The 21,631-nt window shown below is 41.1% G+C and overlaps 1 protein-coding gene across 1 annotated transcript; it reads right to left on the bottom strand.

The window, feature by feature from the left end:
- Positions 1–1,160: 1,160 nt before the first annotated feature.
- On the bottom strand, positions 1,161–17,618 carry LOC124637702 (protein hairy). The gene is made up of 4 exons (XM_047174320.1): positions 17,357–17,618; positions 3,231–3,326; positions 2,607–2,901; positions 1,161–2,433 (listed from the first exon to the last, which is right to left on the bottom strand). Exons 1-4 carry the CDS (start codon positions 17,465–17,467, stop codon positions 2,153–2,155), a joined length of 783 nt encoding a protein of 260 aa, XP_047030276.1. The 5' UTR covers positions 17,468–17,618; the 3' UTR covers positions 1,161–2,152.
- Between the last annotated feature and the right edge of the window lie 4,013 nt (positions 17,619–21,631).

Raw genomic sequence — 21,631 nt, 5'->3', positions numbered from 1 at the left:
TACCCCATATGGTACAACTCCGTCGAGTGTGTTGATACATACCTAAAATTGGTTTCTGCGTAGCGACACGCGTAATGTTCCGAGTTGTCATTAAGTTGGAACTATACCTACTTACACTCGAGATGTGTTTTGACCTACAAAACTCACAATACAGTTCATATAACTAAGTAGGTATCTAAAGTAAAATAAGTACCTAATGATCTCTGTTGTTAAAATCATAAAGTAGAAATATATTAATTTATAAAAAAAAATAGAATTACTAGATAAGTTCATACATATAAACTGTTTCTAAATCTTACAATAGTAGCATATAAACCAACACAACTCAAAATAATCCATCAGTTTGTGAGGTAGCTTAAAAAACCTAATAAAAACCAACAGCATAACATGCCATGAAATAAAAATAATAATATTAGAGCGCGCGCGGCGCGTGTGACTGTTGAAAGCCCTGAGCCGCGTGGGGCTACCGGTAACCCAGCGAGCGGTAGGCATTTATCGCGCGCAAGTACGTCGAGTGACAGAGGCCTGCTCTTACTGACTAAAAGCCGTCGTGTTCCGTCGTAGGCCTTCTTATGTGCTAGGGCCGCGGTACCTCTTTCGAACAACCCGCAGCCCAGATTTCTGTGATCTAGCAGAGGAATAGACATAATAATCATTAATTAACAAATAAAACGAATTTGTCAGCGAGATTATCTGAAACTGCTATTTCTATGCAAATTGATATTTCACTATACGCTCTTTTTAAGAAAGCTATTGTAATTTTTAACCTCTAGAGGCTGATAATATCCATTCACAGTAGGAAAGCGTGACTACACAGTGAGTGACTAGTGAGACAAGTAATTATGACGTATGGACGGAACAAACTATTGACAATGTTGAATTTATTCGTGGCTGGTGATAGCTACCGCCTTTGTAATTTTATCTAAATTTTTTCTTTTATATCCTTATATCTTTGTCATTTGCGAATTATTTAATTACCGCTAATTATTATGATTTTTTGGAACGTTCCAATATTTCAATAGTAATTATTAACAACTGGGTAAGTTTTTCCCAGGCCTGAAATGGATGCGGTTAGTTGAATGAGTGACTTTTTAAAGCTGTCACTGCTTTTATGGGTTTGGTTTCATGAAATGGGATTTTTGTAATAAAACTTTTCATTCTTATATTCATACTTTTATTTCTACATTAATGGCATATTTCTTTTAGGTACATTTATTACTCATATTCTTAAATAATATCACGTTATTCTCTTAATAATTTACATTGAGACGGCAAATTGTTATAATTGTTTACAACTAAAATAAACTACAAAATTGTTCATACAACATTCAATTAGTTATAATAATAAGATGCAAACATAAATACACATCATTTGACATTACTTAAGTATGTAGTACTATGAAAGGCTTAATATTTCTTCACTCTTACAATTAAATTAACTATAAACTAAATGTATGTTAAAAATAAACTGTCCTCGATCGGTAACTGGTAAAGGAAGACCATAATGACTACTGGTTTATTCCGGTAACGTAACTAAATGAATATTGAGCGTAAATCAATCAACAATTATTTATCATTGCGATCAAGTATATATTACATGTTAAACATTAACATACGCCTATGTAATGGAAGACTATACGATTTTGCTGTATAAGGCACACGGAATTCTATCATATCAATTACATTCAAACATTGACCGTCAAGCGCTCAACATTTGCATAAACTCGTATTTACAAAAGCTTTAAGCAAACTAATTGTACAATGAAGAAAAATAATTAATGGCACTAGTTATGACCTAAATCTATTTTAATGAATACAACGTAGTAATGCTACATGACGCTACATAAATGATACATGAAATACTGCCTCAGATGTCATCTGCGAATATACACGATAATATTCTATAAGTTACAACTAAAATAAACCTCTCGTTAAACAGAAAGGAATTATACACTCTCATCAAAATTATATCTATAAATTCTATCACACATTCTAAACTGTCCGATCAAGTAACTCAAGTAAAAGTCGTTCTCTTTGCCGAAAGCATTTAATCTGTACTATCTATCACTAGGAACTATATTCTGTCGTATTTGACATACTAATATATACAGCTAAAATATATCACAGAGTTATGCAAGGAATGGAGGGAGCGTCACCATGGTCTCCAAGGCTTTTCTTCTGGGGGTTGTTTCCTTGTGACGAGGGCAAGAGGGGCTGAGTCTTCGTTTGGTGGAGGAGTCCCCCAACCTGAGCTCGCGGGGGAATAGCAGCGGGTTTCCGAAGACGTGGAGGACGCAGCATCACGCGGGGATAGAGGTACCAGCGTAGGGAGGGCACCCAAAGTGCTGGCATTCACCCCCGCTGGTAGAACCAGCGCGATGTCGCCATTCGATAACCTCGTCGGTACCAGTCTCACGCCCGAACCAGGACCGGCTGAAATAATAGAGAATAGTTAGCACACTAACAAATACCTACAAATCAGCTTATCTTCTCTTTATTTATGTCGCAATTTGAATTCCCAAATGCGTATACCCATGACTCAGTAATGATTAATGTTTTAAGGATGTAACAACTGTTGACAAATGTTGAGGACGCCTAATACTCACCAGATATAAAAATAGTTGAGTGTTGAGTTGGTGGCGCGTCTTCAACGTCGGAAGGCGGCGTGGGTGCCCCGGCAGGCCTCGCTCCCGGCGCATTGACGCACCCTTCCAAATGCCTGACAAGCCTCCTCCTTAACGCAGGCTCTATGCCCTGAAACTTGGACACTTCGGTGACGCAGTGCCGGTACCCGGCACGGAACCGGTCCGGGGAACCCGCACCTTCTGACCGAAGCCCTTCTAAATGCTTCACAGTCATTTCTAAGATGTCAGCCTTTTCTAGTTTGGAGTGTCGCGCCGGCTGTAACAAGGACAAAATAATTGTTAGGAACCTTGACGTTCTACATAATTTGCTCGTCTTTGGAGCAGGATTAAATAAGTATTTAATGGCCTTACTACAAAAACTTTAACCACTGTTTTACACTTGTCTAAAAAAAATGTGGCTCCAAAATGAACCATATGTCAACGTCATAATTTGAAATTTTTTTAGACAAGTCTTAAACTGACGTTAAAAATTTTTTGTGGTAAGACGGTAAATGTTTAAAGAGATAATGAACGTCTAGTCGTCAATGTAAATGTTTAAAGCCTATAAATACACGCGCAAAGACCTAATATTTGGTTTGAACTTACGTCTTTTTTCATAGCATCTAAAATTAGCGCCTTGAGTTCGTTTAGGCAGTTATTGATGCGCGCCCGTCGCCTCTTCTCCATAATCGGCTTGTTGCTCTGTAACAACACAAACGTTTCGTTAATAAACAGTCACGGTTCAAACATACAGTTGATAATAGGCAGGTATCCTTGCGACTTGCGTCAACACGCCGCATTTGCATCCATTAGCAACACGTGTACGAGCTAAATGTTACACGCAAGGTTAAGGCTCACTCTAGCACAAAGAGGTAGATAGGATAATATGTGAATTTTACATTTGTATTACACGGTCACGCGACGTATTGGTTACCAAGCGGACAGTTTTGACACCATGCTAACTATTTATTAAATTCTTGACCGTTATTTGAAGCTTACTAGTTTGAGATAGGCACCTACGTGTTTTCCGCTTTTATCTCTGTCCTTTTCTACCCCATATCTTGCATCTCTCTCGCACACCGACCAGTTTCACTCCCCACCAGGCAGGAGGCGACGAGTGTTCTCGGCGGCCACAGTTCGTCATTGGCGTCTTGTTTTCCGCCCGAGAAGGTTGGTCTAACCAACCGCTGTAGTATTTCGTTGAAAAATAAACTCAGTGCTCTCGCAGAACACAGGTGAGTTTATAATATTTTATACAATTTGTTAACGGTTTTACCGTTCGATATTCGATTTTGCGAAATCAAGTGTTAATATTTTGTACATCTACCCCTTTTTTGTCACGAGTTTCTTCCGTGTACTTTTTTTTTTTTTCAGTAATTTGTTTTCAGAATGAGTGACTTATAAAGCAAATACGGATGCGGTAAATAATAAAGCTACCACAGCCCGTGCACGTGACTATGGAAAAGAAAGCAAGCCCGAAGTTCCTAAGGCACCTGTGGCCCTAGTTCAATCCTGCAAGGCGTTCAACTTTTTGACAAAAAAGAATGGTGTGAGGTGCGGTCCAACCAGCATCTCCTTAGTTCGGACTGGTCACTACCGCACTTGAAGAGGGCTGGTGGTGTCAAGAAAGCTTTTCGGCCTTGAAAGACTTGGTACGCTCCCCTCGGACTGCCAGTAAGTCTGTTAGCCACCCCCCATGGGGGTCGGCTCATTATCACGGCGTGTGATGGTTTTCGGCCTTGAAAGACTTGGTACGCTCCCCTCGGACTGCCAGTAAGTCTGTTAGCCACCCCCCATGGGGGTCGGCTCATTATCACGGCGTGTGATGGTTTTCGGCCTTGAAAGACTTGGTACGCTCCCCTCGGACTGCCAGTAAGTCTGTTAGCCACCCCCCGTAGGGGTCGGCTCATTATCACGGCGTGTGATGGTTTTCGGCCTTGAAAGACTTGGTACGCTCCGCCTAGGACTGCCAGTAAGTATACTAGCCACCCCCCGCAGGGGTCGGTTCATTATCACGGACCCGCGCAGGGTACCAATCTTGCATTTTGCGAGTCGCAGCATCATTACAAAGCAGGGACCAGTAAGTATACTAGCCACCCCCCGCAGGGGTCGGTTCATTATCACGGACCCGCGCAGGGTACCAATCTTGCATGTTGCGAGTAGCAGCATCATTACAAAGCAGGGACCAGTAAGTATACTAGCCATCCCCCGCAGGGGTCGGCTCATTATCACGGACCCTCGCAGGGTACCAATCATGCATGTTGCGGGTCGTACCATCATTGCAATCTACCCTCGCAGGGTGGCTTTTTGGATCGACTTTCGAAGAGTCGCCATTATAACCTTCCCTCGAAGGGAAATGGTAATCACACTCACGCTGAATGGCGTGTGACGCAAAACTCTAAAAGCTCCCTTGGGATATCACGAGTAAATTACAATAGGAACCATGTCCAACAGAGGAAACAGAAAGCGTCCAGGACCGCAGGCGGACTTTGATGCGTCCAACAAGGCACGTAAGTTATGACTTTCCAGGCGGGTTGCCTAACATTATATCAGGACCAATGGAAAGAAATGGGAGCTCCGCCTTTCTTGTTAAAAATAATAACTGGGTATCGCATACCATTGGCCAAAAGCCACCTTTGATAGATAATGCCAGATTTGACCAGAGAGTCCAAAGAGATGGATGTCGTCATATCCCAAATGATAAAACAAAAAGTTCTATTGATAGCTGCAAATTCTGCCAGCTTTCTTTCCAATATGTTTCTTGTGCCCAAAAGGCGACGGAAAGAACCGTCCAATACTCAATCTCAAGGTTCTCAACAAGTTCATAATTACGGAACCCTTCAGTTTAATAAATGTTTTTCGGGTGCTAGAGTTTCTTCAGAAAGACGAATGGCTGTGCAAGTGGATCTCGCCCAGGCTTACTTCTACCTTCCGGTAGCCGAAGGTCACAGATATGTTCTTCGACTAGTATACAGAAGAAGACTGCTTCAGATTACGTGCCTACCATTTGGCTTAAGCACGGCACCCAAGACCTTCGCCACAGTGACCAATTTGGGTGGCTCAAACTTTGAAAACTCAAGGGTTACTCATAATTGTGTATCTCGATTTTCTGGTGGCTCACCAAGATATATTTGCCTACTTTGGGATCATTTGCACCATGTTTTGGATGGCAAGTGAATAAATCGCAAGCATTATCAACAAGATAATGACAAAACGCACTACGTGACAAACAGCACGACAAACTTAGAAGACCTGCATAGCTTGATAGGACTTTTAAACTTCGCAAGTTTTCGTTGTTCCATACGGCAGACTGCATTATCGGGCTCTCCTCACTTTCCTCAATGCAGTGTTGAACAGCAATCTATACCTACCCTATTCATGGAACCGTGAGCCAAACGGTGAACAAACCATAAAAAGGGTTCTTATAAGTCACGATTGAAGTAATGATCATATTTTATAAAAATAACTACGAAAGTAATATACTGACAACATTAGAAATGATATTTTAGAACGATGTCTGTGGAACTTATGCAATCTTTTCAAACTTAATTGAAATCAAATATGTATAATAAATGCCGTAAATTATTTTCTTAATTTTAATGAAATATGTAGTAAATCGTTTACATGTAAAATGAACCTAGAAGTCTTGACTGTCATACATAGAACCCTACTTAATTGAAGACCACAGATACTAAGAACATTTTACATAAAAATGTGACGTTTTTGTCATCGGTCGGGTTATACCCACCATTTTGAAAAAGTGTCATTCTTTGGTTACATTGTGGGCTCACGGCTCGGTGAATGGAGTATAGCAATGTTGAACCTACCAGCAGATACCTTAGCAGATCTAAAGTGGTGGCTGGTCAGCTGCCACCAAACCTTGGATATTCATTCGCCACTTCCCTGTCACCTTATAACCACGGACGCCTCCGATGTAGGATGGGGGCACAACTGAACGGAACTCCCGTAATGGGTTCATGGAACGAGAGAGAAAAAGGCTTTCACTGCGATCTGAAAGAGATGCTTGCAGTATTAACTGGAAAATCACGGCAAGTTGCTAAAGAGATCAACAGCCATTTTTCAATGCAGAAATGGGACTGTGGTGTCATATCTAAGAAATCAAGGTGGCACCCGATCAAGGAGCCTACCGAACTTGACGTACAGAGTATTCAGTTATCTTGAGCTGTATCAAATCTATCACGTCGTGAATCATATACCAGCCCTATTCAACAGTCAGGCAGACCATCTCTCCCGACACAAACCTCCACCGGAGTGGCATCTTGTATCAGCAGTGGACCTATTTGCCTCGAAGCGAGCCCAGGGACACATAGTTGTGTACTACGTGCCCCTAGATCTGAAGGACCCGAAAGCGGGGTTCCACGATGCATTTTTCTCAAGTTTTGACTTACCCGCTAGCATGGGTATTACCGCCACCTTACCTTATACCGTAGGTCCTCAGTCATCTCAATTCAGGAACGGGAGTTAATCTCATAGTAGTTCCTTCGGTGGCACCAGGTATTTTGGCGAGCAGATTCCCGAAGTCCCGATCATTAGCAGTACCCTACACACTGATGAACCTCGAGCAGAAACCGATAGACACAGCAACGGGGATACCCCCTGCCAAGGTCAAGGAAATGGGGGGGGGGGAGGGACAAGGAGTCTCTCCGACTGAAGTCTTCTTCAATCCACACGCAACACTTATCAATCAGCTTGGAGTCGATGGTTAAATTGGGGCGAAAAGTATGAAATTGGATCCTATGAATCCTTGAATCCCTATTTGGACCTATACTTACCCAATTTTTAGCGGACTTACACATAGTAAATAAACTAGCATACAATACTATTTTATTACACAAGTCAGTTATAGCTACACTATGCAATGCAGAAACCACTCTAGAGCTAGGTTCACACGTTCTAGTCGGACACATTTTAAAATCAATAGCGCTGAGCAAACCTGTTCCCCGGGAAGCCGTCCATCTGGAATATTGACCAATTGGTAACCTACTTAAGTGCAGTAAACGTAGACGAGAATAATCCATTTGCAACTTCCAGGCACACTGCTGCTCTTTCTTTTGCTAGCTTGTTTCGGAAAGGCGAGTCCATGATCTTTCCTTGCTTGCAATAGACCCAGAACATTTCAAAAACAACAAAGATAATTTAATCTTATGGCCAGTCTTTGGCTCTAAGACCGACAGTTCTAGTCATAGGCAGTCGGGTTGTTGTTTGATGGATAATCAGGAAAATATAAATCTAAGTCCAGTGTATTGGGTCAGAAAGACTAAAGCCTTGTTAGAAGATAGACGGACATCGGCTAATTCCTTAAATTTATTTATATCCGTTAGAGGCCAACCAAAGGCAGGCACCCGAACGATGATACGGGTGGATTAAGACATTGTTAAAAGGGGCAGGAATAACTACAACCCCAGGAAGCTTCCACTCGGCGGTAGCGTCAAAATCTGTGTTGACAATATACCTTTGGACGATATATTAGCAAAGGGTAATTGGCGATCAGGCAATACATTTGCCCATTTTTACAGAAGGGAAAGATACCCACTAAATAGAAGTAGCAAGTTATCTCCATTATTTAATTAATCCAGCTGATTAATGTCTATATTTTTGTTACTATTGTTATTAAGAAGTATCGCAATGTTTTTGTTAATTACTATTAGAAAATGAAATCAATTTTTGCTTTTGTTCTTGCATCTCTCTTTTAATTTTTATTACTCATCCTTCGAGCCCCTTTCCCAACTATGTTGGGGTCGGCTTCCAGTCTAACAGGATGTAGCTGAGTACCAGTACCAGTTAACTTTGATTACATTAGTATTCCAGGACGCAATACACATACTTACATGTGATTACTCGTGTACCTAAGTACCTATTTACATACACAATTTCATTGTGCTTTTGCTCACATTGGCGTCCACTTCCACCAGGCGATAACAAACACGTCTCAAACTAGTAAGCTTCAAATAACGGTCAAGAATTTAATAGCAGCGTTTTACCTGAAATAAAACGCATATTAAATACTTACCTTATTTGAAGCTTACATTTTAATTTCTGCCTGGTGTTTTCGACTCAATGACGAACTGTGGCCGCCGAGAACACTCGTCGCCTCCTGCCTGGTGGGGAGTGAAACTGGTCGGTGTGCGAGAGAGATGCAAGATATGGGGTAGAAAAGGACAGAGATAAAAGCGGAAAACACGTAGGTGCCTATCTCAAACTAGTAAGCTTCAAATAAGGTAAGTATTTAATATGCGTTTTATTTCAGGTAAAACGCTGCTATTATCAGTCATACGAGTTCGTGGTAAGTTCGTGTATTGTAGTATTATTTATTCTGTGTATAAACAACATTGTTATCGCTTTATCGCCGGGTGACACCAAGTAAGGCGCGTGACAAAAAGAGCCATTAATCTCTGGTTACACGGCGGTGACGGCGCGTGCGACTGCCTCAAGGTGAAGGTCGTCCGTGTCGTGATTGGCTGCGCGCGCGCCGTGACGCTAAATCACGCGTGGCGGGACCACGTGATGATCAAACGACCGATATACCTACTAATGTGTAACACGGCGACGCCATCCCTTTGTTACATCCTGATAACTGCCTGCGTTTCAATCCTTATCAACTATCAGCGATGCGTGTCTCTCTTTTCTGGCGCGAATCCAAAGCAAGAAGATCAAATAATTTTTATATAAAAATTCTCAGAATTGGCACTACGTCTGATAAATAGTGGCCGTCTCGTCTATCACATTTTGATCTTCTACGAATTTGTTTCGTTAGCACAGTGGTTCGAAGTACACAGACGTCACGGTTACGCGTTCAAAATTAGCTCTCGCTAACGTGTGACCGATACGCCAAAGTCAGACGGTGAGGCAGTTTATATTTTCGCACGAAATATAGAACGTGGTGGAGGGCAGAGGCGCGCGCGTACGATGGCGGGAAATGCCCGACGCCTTCCGCACGAGACTGCTTCCGCAGTCGAGGATAAAGAACCCCCATGTTTTATACGCTCGAGCTTGCAGGCGAAAATAATTAGCGTCTCGATAACGATACCTACTTACGTATTTGCACATTCAATATTTTCGCCGTCTCTAAAAATAAGATCGCAAATTGAAAATCACGAGCGACTGTATTTATTTTTTAAATTCATAGATAAGTACATAGTACCATGCCTACAATTTTTCATTTATAGCACCTACGTAATAAGCGGCGAGCCTTTATCCACCGTCTCAAGTCTAAACACAAAACCTCTGATACTGAAAAACACCATATGCAAAAACTCTATAACATTGAAAGTATTTCATTTATGTTATGAAACCGATGCTTTAAACGAGTTAACAATAGATAAATGCATTACATATTACATCATGTCGATGTAAAAAGAAAATCTCGTCATAGATTTTCTAGTTTATATTTTCTGCGCGTGCGGCCGAAGCGTGGCTCACGTAGAGCACATTAACGTAATTACACTGGTGTGCAAATTGTCGGGGCCAGTGCGACATTACTCTCGCCTTCAGTTAGTGTTTATTGAGAGATGACACACAGATTGACATGCGCGTTATTTATGATCATCAGTGTTTATGATGATTTATCTAACTGCGTGTTCGAGTTTTGTGGCCTGAAGTGTACCTACGATTGGAATAAAAAAAATTGTTTAAATCGATAGTTGGAGCTCAATTGTAATATTAAGTACACACGTGCCAAGATGATAAATATCATGACAATGAAATATTTTATTAATAATAAAAAAATACACGAATAAAAAACATGAAATTGAAAATTCTCACAGAAACTCGCGTGCCTAGTTTTCCGCAGGTCGTAAAGACGCCGTGCCGCCGACGGCGCCCCAGCCGCGCGGAGGCGGCGGCACGTGCGGCCGGGCGCCCTGCGGCGTCGCGGCGCCCCGATATAGCCAACTCACACATACACACCCACATCTACAAGTCTACAGTCTACAGTCTACAGCCACCCACTTTACACCCGCCGCAAGTGCAAACGCGCCATTTCAATTATCGCCTATATTTCTGTATGTATTAGCTGCTAACAAAATACCTGTCATGCGGCTCAAAGAAAACATGACGTTAGTTACACGCTTACATTCTTATTCTTTATTGCACACTTAACAATAAATACACAAAAAGAATACAGACAGTTTATGTACAATGGCGAGCTTAACCCAGAATTGGGTTCTCTTACAGCCAACCAAAGCCATAGAGAGATTCGATAGTGGTAGGGTAGATTCAAAAAAAGTGCACAACAAACATTAATAACCAAACAAAAAATATATATATATAAAATAACAATATACTAAACATATATATGTAGTAAAACTACACAATACATAAACATAATACATATAAAAATATATATTATATATATACATACGAATCATATATATATCAATATATATATCATTCATTTCGATAAATAGTATTCCTTTACTCGTCTCTTGAATGCACCCAACGATGGGCTTTCGCGTATCGAGTGTGGAAGGGAATTCCACAGTCTCACAGCACGAACAGTGAACGATCCATCATAGCGGCTCGTAGTGTGGGAAGGGACACGAAGAAGGAGAGATGAGAGATGATACATATTACAATCGCCTTTACAAAATATCAATAATAGCCGCTTGCTAGAACGTGTCCGCTGTTCTTCAAGAATGACAAAATACATTTTAATATGAAGGAAACTTCATCACTTGTTATTGATGAAAATTCGGGAAAATTTTAAATACCAGCTACTGTATTATGTTTATTTTGATAGCGAGAGGAGTCAATGTCCCATTGACCCAAAACAAAAAATGTTATCTGTCGCGACACGCTATCTGTCACGCATTCACGACCGCGGCTCGCGCCATGTGAGTGTCGATGATAACGTCAGCTGATAGTCTCGGATAACAGGTGGGCGATAAGGGCAGCACGCAGCCTGTAATCGATAAGTACATGAACCCACGAAGATATCATGTGGAAGACCACCTGTGTGGTCACCTTTCCGAAAGAACAAATCACAAAAACGTGAACTCTTGCCTTGCTTTCTTGCGAATTGAATTCAGTCTTCCTCACTTCGTAAAATATTTTTTTTGAAGTAGGCTGGGTTCCTGGATTGAAGATTTGTGTGGAAATTACACTACGATTCTCAGCTCTTCAACCTTCATATACCAGTCCACGCATGCTTACTACCATTAACCTTTAATTACATCATTATCACGCATTGTCCAACGTCCAGTGGGACTTCTGTCCGGTTCGCACAACGGTTCGTTTACGTAACGCTTGGCCCGACATGCGGAATGGATTTAGTCTCGGGCGCCGCACACACGTGCCGTCAGGGTTATCAACTGTCTGCAGTGACTTAGTGGCTGTGGGTTATCACGCTAACGATTACTTTTCCATTGTTGTCCAAGCTCATAAATCATCCGAAAGTGTGAAAATCTTAACATAAACATTATATGAAGTGTACCACGAACCTGTTCAAAGATACGCTGAAAAGCTATTCCATTCTTAACTCTCCTATAAATAATTCGATCGCTATTCGCTTCCCGCTCAATTCCCCATAAGTCAATCAAGTGTCACTTCATCACACTCTGTACAAAATTCCCAGTGACATTCCTAATAGATATTAACGTGGATCGAATGGGACGGGAGACATGATCAAGCCGTCAATTTCTGTTGGCTAGGAGCTGAGTCACGCGATGCACCCTGGTTACGCAGAGCGCTGTGTCATGGGCGATGGCGCTCTTGAAAACAGGGGAACACAACATTTGTAGATGTTATGGTGTAGATTGAAGTTAACCAACTTTGCATCTTGAATGAATCCACACTTGTAATAAAAAAACAGTGGTTTTATTTAATGGAAATATGATCCTGGACAAGACGTTATAGTGCTTTTGAAAATTCCATTGATATGATAACTTACAGGGGTATAATTCATCGCTCATACATAGACAGGGGTCTAACGCCATTTTACCTATCCCTATTCATTAGTAACCACAGCTACGTTCGCACTTCATAGGTTGAGTGCCTCTGTGTCAGACGGTTATTTTGTTCTGTCTGGCAGTCGCCCAGTGGTCAATACATTCGTATCGCCTAAATCTGCACGTTTGACAGGTCGGTGCTAATGCACGCGATTAATAGCGAAGCGACGCAGCGACGCAGCCAGGCGCCGACCTTCTGAAAGATAAGTCGTTTAATCGGCGCATGCGTCGGTGTTGCTCCTACCGCTTTGTTCGCGAACGGACATGTAGGTGATTCATGATAGTTTGATGTATTGCGCATTGAGAATTGTAATGAAACGTTCATAGATAATGCAAGTGAATAAGTTAAAACACCTACAGTAAATAAAATAGGTACTATTGTACTTAATAAATACATGTAGCAGATTATTATATCTCAATTTGAAGCGCCTTTTATAATAGTGAACGTCAAGTTGGAAGTATGAGGAAGTAGGAATTGAACAAGTTATTACACCAACTTACAGCATCAATTACGCCGCCTCTATCATTAGTCGTAATGATGGCTCAGGAGATTAATTAACGTATCTTTGATGTGAAACGATTAATATTGAACGGTGTTACCTAAGAGGTTTATTTATACGGCGTTTAATTAAAAGACGTCAGTCATTCGGCGGATTCACAGAATCTTCGAAATATCGGCGAGCGGTGATCTTTGATGAACGTTATATGTTTGAAATAAAAGGTCCGCTGGGGTTTAATATTTGATGGATCTTATAAATACGTGTTCTTTAACGATAGACTATTTTCCAATTTAATATTAAATCTCCTCATCATCTTTTCCTTAACTTAAATAACGTATCTGGTGAAAGTACTTTCAGAAGTTAGCTCCTTCATCTCCAAGCTAGCTACAGCACCGAGCAAAGAGTTCGCCTTCTGCGCGTGCCAGTCAGTTGGCACTTGGCACTGGTTGCCAGTAGCAGCGGCTGGCATGCGCTTGGCAGCCACGCGCCGGCCGCGGCGTCGCGTGCCAACGCGTGGGAGCGGACGGCGAACTTCCGCCACTATAATAGTATGCCAGACGTCTAGATGTGCTACAAGACGATGCTTTTTTGTTTAGAACAGCCAGACGTGTTATGACGATGTATTGCTATGAAATTAGTTTGAGCCAACAATATTTATAAGTGTTGTAATCCTGTTTGCGTTTTGAGATTTCGATGAAGAAAAAACCTACATATTTGTGTTCAATCATATTTCTATTAATACTGGTAATTGTTAAAACAATATCCCACCGCTAAATAGTCTTTAAAACAAGCCATAAAAGGCGAGCCCCAAGCCTACGACTTCCACGATACAATCACGAAGCCTTATCTAGCCGCGGTAGGTCACTGTAGGCACTGTAGGCAGTATCGGTCTGTGGCGTCGACGCGTGGGCGTTAGGCCGGTCACACGCGACGCGCCGACGGCTTATCTCACGGCAGTCATGATGTTTATCATCACATGATGGATTGCCGGCCGCCTAATAGCTTCCTCCAGTCAGGAGACGAGACGCGTGTAATTACGCGTCAGCATCCATCTACTGTCTACGTGTCGTGTAGCGTGATTAATATGGAGACTGATAGATCAGACAGTTGATAGGACCGACAGCCTTTCAAATAGTATCATATTAACTGACGTCGCCTTAGCGAGAGCAGGGCGTGGCGTGGATGCATGGTTCTTTGATTGCTCACATTCACGTATTCGATTCCCTAGGATACACATACGAAAGTCACAAAGCCACATAGTCACAAAGAATCGTTCAGTAGTGCATTGCAAAGTCCACTTATTATTTTGGCGTTATACATACCTACTTAATATCAAGCGACATTTTTAGATAGTCACCTCTAGCGACAGTCGTAAAAACACATCGCTGACAGGTCTGGGGCTACTCATTCATTATGCTATCCTATGACGCATTCTAGCGTCCTGGTGTAGGCGACGGCCGGTGGGGGGAAGGGCGGACGTTCCCACGACAATTAGCCCACGGCGCGTCACCCACGCGACGCCCACGCCTCCACTGACTCACGCTCCTACCGTCTGGACGGCTCCGAGGGCTGGCGACACCGTAATCATATAATTTATGGATTTTGGCAGCGAATTTTAGAACGTGTATCTTAACAGAAGTATGTAGGTATGTCGGTCTGATCGAAGGGATGGACCGAGCTCGACGAGTTATAGTTACGTTTTCCAGTGCTAAAAAGCAATACATAAATGGTCCGTTGAAAAAGACGTGAAAGTGGACAACAACCACATTACCATGTAAACGGCAAGCCCACTTGGCACGTATTTCAGGAAAGTTTTCATGTATGTATCATGTGATATGCATACAAACAAGGAAGCGGTCTCCCACGTGCGTTATCAATACGCACATTACCTACTTGAAATAATTACGATACGCTGTATCTTTGAAGTGATTTGAGCTCATAATATCAGACCACTGTGCTGCTGCATAAGTGATAATGGTATAGAAGTGACTAGTAACCAGAGTGCCTAGTGCAAGTTTTGCAAGTTAACTTTTTCCATTTAATCACGTAGCACTAATCTTAGAATTCTTTACATAATAAAGACTGTCATCGGTACTTGGTCGTATTACATTCGCGCTCACTTTTGCGAGTAAAAACATTATTATCCGACAAAATGAATGAAGATGTAATATCTAAATCATGTGACGTAGCATCTATCCACCGAGCCTTATTCCCAACTATGTTGGGGTCGGCTTCCAGTCCAGGGGCCCGATTCTCCTAAGTTAATAATGTCAAAATCGAATAGAAATCGAATAGCAATAGCAGTTTTAACCATATCGGGCATTCTACTGCTACTAATAAAAGACCAATCCTATTCGATTGACATTTGATTGGTGTGCGATTGGTCTGCTATTTTGGTGATTTTGGTTTATACGGTAGTTTGCTGTACAATCATTTTGCAATCGTAAATCATTTGCAGACAAAATGATTCATTACTGAATGACACAAAAGGATAAAAACGTTTATTTCAAAGAAAAAATAGCGGAATGCCACATACGCTTCAATCGTAATCGAGTCGGGATCGGATCTCAGTCGAATCGAGTCGAACGTCAGTCGTATGTCGCTTAAGTAAAATTAGGAGAATCGGGCCCCAGTGTGATTTAGCATACGACTCTTCATTTCAATAGAGTTATAATTACGTGTTGAGTGCGAACGCTCACGAAACTTGGAATCGGTACTTAGGTGATAACCCTGGGCTGCTAGTAAGTCGGCTCGAGTGGCTGGCAAGATAAGAGGGATGCGATGTGGGTGGCGCCGCGCCGAGTGTTGCATTATTTGCTGTTAACGCTCGCGTAGGAGTAACCGCTCGAAGCCGAAGCGACGCTGCGTGGGAAAATGTTTGCGCCGTTTAAATGTTAATTAAACCCACAAGGATTAAAAAAAGCTTCCTACATTTCGCACAAAAAAACCTTGTAGTTTTTGCAGCGCGATTGGAAAAACAACAATTGCTGATGTTAAACATCGAATATAAAATTGGAAAACTGTTGAACATTAATGCGATTTAAAACGCACTACTAGCATTTCAAATTCTAATGTGGTTGTTTTCATACAAGTAACCGTCTCCTACGCTTACTTTTCGCGGCAACGTCACGGGTTTTCCTGAAAGGGGCTGGGTGACAAACGCGACAATTTCGCCGATACGTGTAAGCTGTGGTGTAAGCCAACTATTTCAGACATGACCTTCAGACAGTTTACAGTCAACACATCGTCGCTAGGATTCCGCGGTGCAACTGCAAATGTGTGAAAATATTCGTACAATACTTAATCCAGTTATTGCATTTGTTTGTGCAATAAATGAAAGCCTAAATAGTTATCATTATCAACAGGCGTATAAATCTGTTCCTCTTTATTTAATTTCCATTTTCAGGGGTATGTACTCTCTGAAAATCAGTTTTACGTTAAATAAAAATCTAAAAAAAACTGTATCTAGGAACCTGAAAATTATGGGCCAAAATAAGGCCTAGGTATATAGGTACAAGTCCTACATAGCATATTAGTATATATAAAACGGTATAGCCCAGTTCGTGATTTGCACGTCTTGGCGAAACCGTGACAACAGCCAGTTGGCGACGCCTCGCTAAAATATTAACGTGATGCACCAACCAGCGGAGCTAAGAAGGAATATATTCCAGTCTAAGTTAAACAATAAATACACGATCATGATTCTAGAGGTATTTCTATAGTTTAAGCTATCGCAGGAATAAATCTTTTCGCTATTCTACTTAGGATGTATCTACGCGTAACTGAAAAAAAAAAATATTTGGCTGACTTTTCAGCTACTTCCAAAGCAGTTACAAATATGTATATGTAGATGCCGCAATACAATAATTTAGGGTTGGTAGTTCCTAAAGAATAAATACAATCGTAGAATAATTAATGAGACAGCAATTAAATATTTCAGGCGCTACAAATCCGCGACGTAGAGTCTACCCGGCGCTTCAGGCTGGAGCTGGAGCATAACTACACTTTTGGACTGAACTTTTGCTAGCATTTTATTCTGTGTTATTTTATAAGTAAGTGGCATTATAGTAACAAAGTAAATAAAATGTAATTTTATTAATAAAAATTAAAAAATATTACGCGTTGATGTCTTTCTTTAATAACATAAAAAATCCTCTAAATAAAAGATAACTCTAAAAATATCTTATTCCTAAATAGTTATGTGTACCATATCGACTTCTAACATAATCACATAATGTAAACAAATAAAAAGAGAGATGAAACTTACCCTTCTATTATCACCACTCTTTTTCTGTTCAACCTGCGTCGCTGAAGGGCTCATATTCACCACCACAGGGTTAGAAGCCTGTTGGGGGTTGCCGGCAATACCCGTCACCATAGTTACTACTTAACACTTCACTTAAAAAAACATCCAAATTCAAGTCCGTCGTACGTAAGTGCAATCACAGCATCGTTGGAGCGAGGAGCGTGGGTACGTAGGTACGTGCGCTGGGTGCCGCGGTTGACGCGCGACTGAGCGGTGCTCGTCGTGCGGCTCGCTGGGACGCGAGGCAGGCACGCGCGCCCTGCACGAGGCGCGGCGGCCGCGGCGCGAGGCGTCTCGCGTGCCTCCGCGTTATTACACCGAGCTCCATTATCATACGTCACGTTTTGTTTTTTTTGGGTGTGAGATTAGTGCGTTATGCTAATGACGTCATCTGTCTTTTTGTTTGTTTATGTTAGGAGTTATAAATAGCCATATGTACGTACTTTCTTTTTATGTTGCTATGTTTAGCTGCATGCTACTCAGCTTTCAGCATCAGTTGGATATAGAACTAAAAAACCAAACAATATTGCGATCAGTTCTAATTAGATGACGCAATTAGCAAGGGCATTGAATGTGAACCACCTTTGATAAAAGATACAGTCAATGACATTTATATACCAAAACGGAATGTCTTTGACCCGTTTCGGAAAACGTAGCCAAATTACGCATCAGTATTATCAGTGGCAGCCGGTACAGGTCACGCTATCGTACAATGGAGCTGCGCACTTATTATTCAAACACGGCCGAGTCTGACATCAGTCGCGACGCCGCTCTCCTCTAATGTATTGACACTGAGCATAAATTTGTTCGCGTCTACCGACCGACATCAAAGAGGCCGCCCGTCGCTGATGCAGCCTCTGTTTTGCATATGCAAAGGTTCGGGCCAGCCCACCCGCTAGCATTGTCCTACATGCTTGAGATCTTTATTCAAATGATCTATTGTGTTACTGAACGCAGCTAATTAGGCCTTAAGAAATGTCAACTACATAGTGATGTAAGGACGGGAAAGCGCCTTGTGCACACCACACTTGCTAATTAGCAAGTGTAGGTACTCGGTTTCAGTCTTAAACCAGTGCTGTACTGGAACATGATTAAGTAGTTAGACTATTCTTAATGGCACGTATGTTAGTAAAATATTGAAGTAAGTATATTCTTTTACCTTCCTTTGATGAACTTAGGAGATGAATCAGTTTAAAAAGCAATGTTCTAAACAACAGCCCTTTAGGATTTATATCAGTTTAATAGTGTATGTACCTACATGCCTCTTAACATCTGTTCAGGGAGCCACTTTTACAGAATTTACCTCCAAATCCGGCATTGTGTTTGTAGAGAAGGTCTGTGGTTACTCAGAATTTGCACTATCATATGGAAGTGGTACACCTTACTGCATTTATTTAGGGACCGCTGGATTCATGAATTTATAGATGGACTCAAGTGTCTTTTTAAAAGGTGACTGTTGAATCCGATATGCAGCCAGTGTGGTAATATAGGCGAGTAAATCCACATTCAACAGAACTTCCAGTTTTGACCTACCTGAAAGAGCTAGTTGCATGCTCACGTTGCTCTATTTGGGAACATTTCAAAACCGGTGGTGATCTGAAGCAGAGCATATTACCATTAGGTACACTAATTAAAATATTTGAAACGTTTCCCTGTTTCTTTCTAGAAAGGTGGATTAGATATTTAAAGTTCACCTTTTTAGTTGAGTCGACATTCCCGAGATTTCATTTCAACACCTATTTAGTGGGACTACATAGTTGCATAGTTGGGCGCGGGAGACGTTTCAACGTAAATCGTGGACTTTCATAATTACTGCTGCAGCAAGTGCAAGCAATTGCGTCATCATTTACCACATACAAATACCATACTTACCTAAACCTCCTTTTTAAATTGCGTCAAAAAAAAAGAATATAGATGTTTTAAAAAAGGAACCGTTCAATTTTCATTATACTATAAGATTTCTTAGAATATAACAGTGTCGATTCATTGCGGTATTTTCGGAAGGAAGAAAAACAACAAACTGTTACAATTAACGGGCCATATTTTTTACTACTGCGATCCTGTATACTTGTTTTGGTGCGCCGCCATAAAAGCTTTTTAGACAAAAGTCCTGCTCTATTTAACTAATTTTTATGGGTTCAAAAATAGAGCAGTCTTTTCAATAGTTTGCTGTTACAATTTTTTCTTTTGTTTTTTTTTTATCTCCGTAATGCCGTTACCAAAACAGTTTTGTTTTCAATACCAATTCTACAAAACTTTTACGTAACATTTGTTTATGTAAAAAACTGAACTAAATTGCAAGAATTCTAAGAGTGAGTCTCGGTAGCATCTTAAGCGCTATCTCGACCTAGTTTCCAGTATGTACAACCGCAAATTAACAGCCAAAAGCGATGCACGAGACGATTTTCCTTTACCGTAAACGGTATTTAAATAAAATGAGGTTTTCCTATAATGTTTGGTGCTTTTAGACGAACGAGGTAGGCAATCGGCAATTAGGCAAAGGAAAAGTACCTAATTACCTGAATGTGATTTGTGTGCCCGAAACAAAATGTTATGCGAAATATTTAGATTTTCTTTTTGTTAGTTTGTAATTATGGAAACTAGCCTGCCGAAATCTAACCTCATAGGTATATACACAATCATTCGTTCTTCAGTAAACCCTGATCTATGTTTGTTTACGCAAACGATTAGTGTGTCTACCGACATCCACGCCAGAATACTTTCTTGGGGTTATGTGCCAACGTCTATTAACACTTCAATCAGTGGTAACACGCAACACTAACTCACTAACAACATACACTAATCGAACTCTCGCCATAAACGAGCCTTTACTTCAAAACTCTTTTTATAAATACCATAAAACAGATTTAGTACGGTGCGACTTAGCACACAATACATAATGACGTACAACTTTCTGATGTAAATAAACCTATCTCGGTGACATTTCGAGTCCATTCTGTGCAGAACAAAGCTCGGTACGGGCTCATTATGAGCATCGCGTTTCTGTGTCCCGCCTATTATGTCACACGACACGTTATTAGCTCCGCTCGTCGGTAACCGCCGCGTACACCGTTTATTTGTTCGCTGGTTCCACTCCCGCTGTTCGAAGAAGGTCCGAAATGCTCAAAAACAAACCCTTTTGTCGCTGACAACGCAAGTTTTATTGCTACCGAAACCGAAACCGCTTTTTGGAACCGCGCTATAATTACTTTTCTGTAGAAAATCTTGTTTCGTACGCTTTAATTTACCATCGGAACGAATCGGACAATGCGTTTGTTTGTTGTTAATTTAGGTAGGACGAACCCTGCTTTCTCCAGACTAAAATGAATGCCTAAAAAAAGGTAGCGTCATACGAACGTTTGAATGAGAAGCCACGTGTCGTTCAGAAATATTTTTTAATTAATCGAATTTTGAAGCGGAAAAGAAAGATCTAGTGTTTTTTATATTCCGATCAGTAAATGTTAAGCTATCTGAGCATTCAACAATTTCTAAAATACAGACAGTCTCGACTCGATAGACTCGTAAATAATTCAAAGGATAGGTGGATACGTCTGACACACGTGTTGTTTCCTAAGTAAATAGGTACCTATCTATAATGCTATCAGTGTCGCACCACTCACTAAACGAGGCCGTATGAAACATTATATCTTACTAAATTAATATTGATTTGTGTGCGCTCATAAATCTGTTCGAGGTGTTGACTGAGAGCTGATGCAATCACTGCATCATCGTATCTATTAGGTACCTACTATAGTAGCAATCAAATAACTACATAATCATGATTAAACCGACTTAGATGAACCATTCTGAGAAAGATCAAAACCTATACGAAGGTTACGGAAGGTCAGAAAACTGTGGGAAAACCATAGGTACATCTAGGTGTAATCGCATCAAAAGAATTGGTTGAAAGTTCGCGATGAAACACTCGCAAGGCCAGCATCACGTTTTACGCAAATTCTAGTCATTTGGCCAACCACAAACATAGAAATGTCGCGTAGCGAATGGCTTACTGCAACACGAGTCGAATAAGCTAAAACTTTGGAATGACCATAATTGAACATGTTCAATTTCAGGATCTATGTTCAACTTGGTAGCCTTAATAATTCATATGTATTGAAAGAAATGGTAGACGAACTTCTGAAATTTTCACAATGCAGCCAATGAAACTGAAACCTGAGGGCCTATTTAATAGACAGACCTTATGGGTTATGGGCTACGGCTATGTGCTTAGGTATC

This window comes from Helicoverpa zea, chromosome 16 (assembly GCF_022581195.2).
Source record: "Helicoverpa zea isolate HzStark_Cry1AcR chromosome 16, ilHelZeax1.1, whole genome shotgun sequence".
Taxonomy (NCBI): domain Eukaryota; kingdom Metazoa; phylum Arthropoda; class Insecta; order Lepidoptera; family Noctuidae; genus Helicoverpa; species Helicoverpa zea.
Note: the sequence above shows the minus strand (reverse complement) of the source record. Positions and strands in the feature narration are given on the sequence as shown.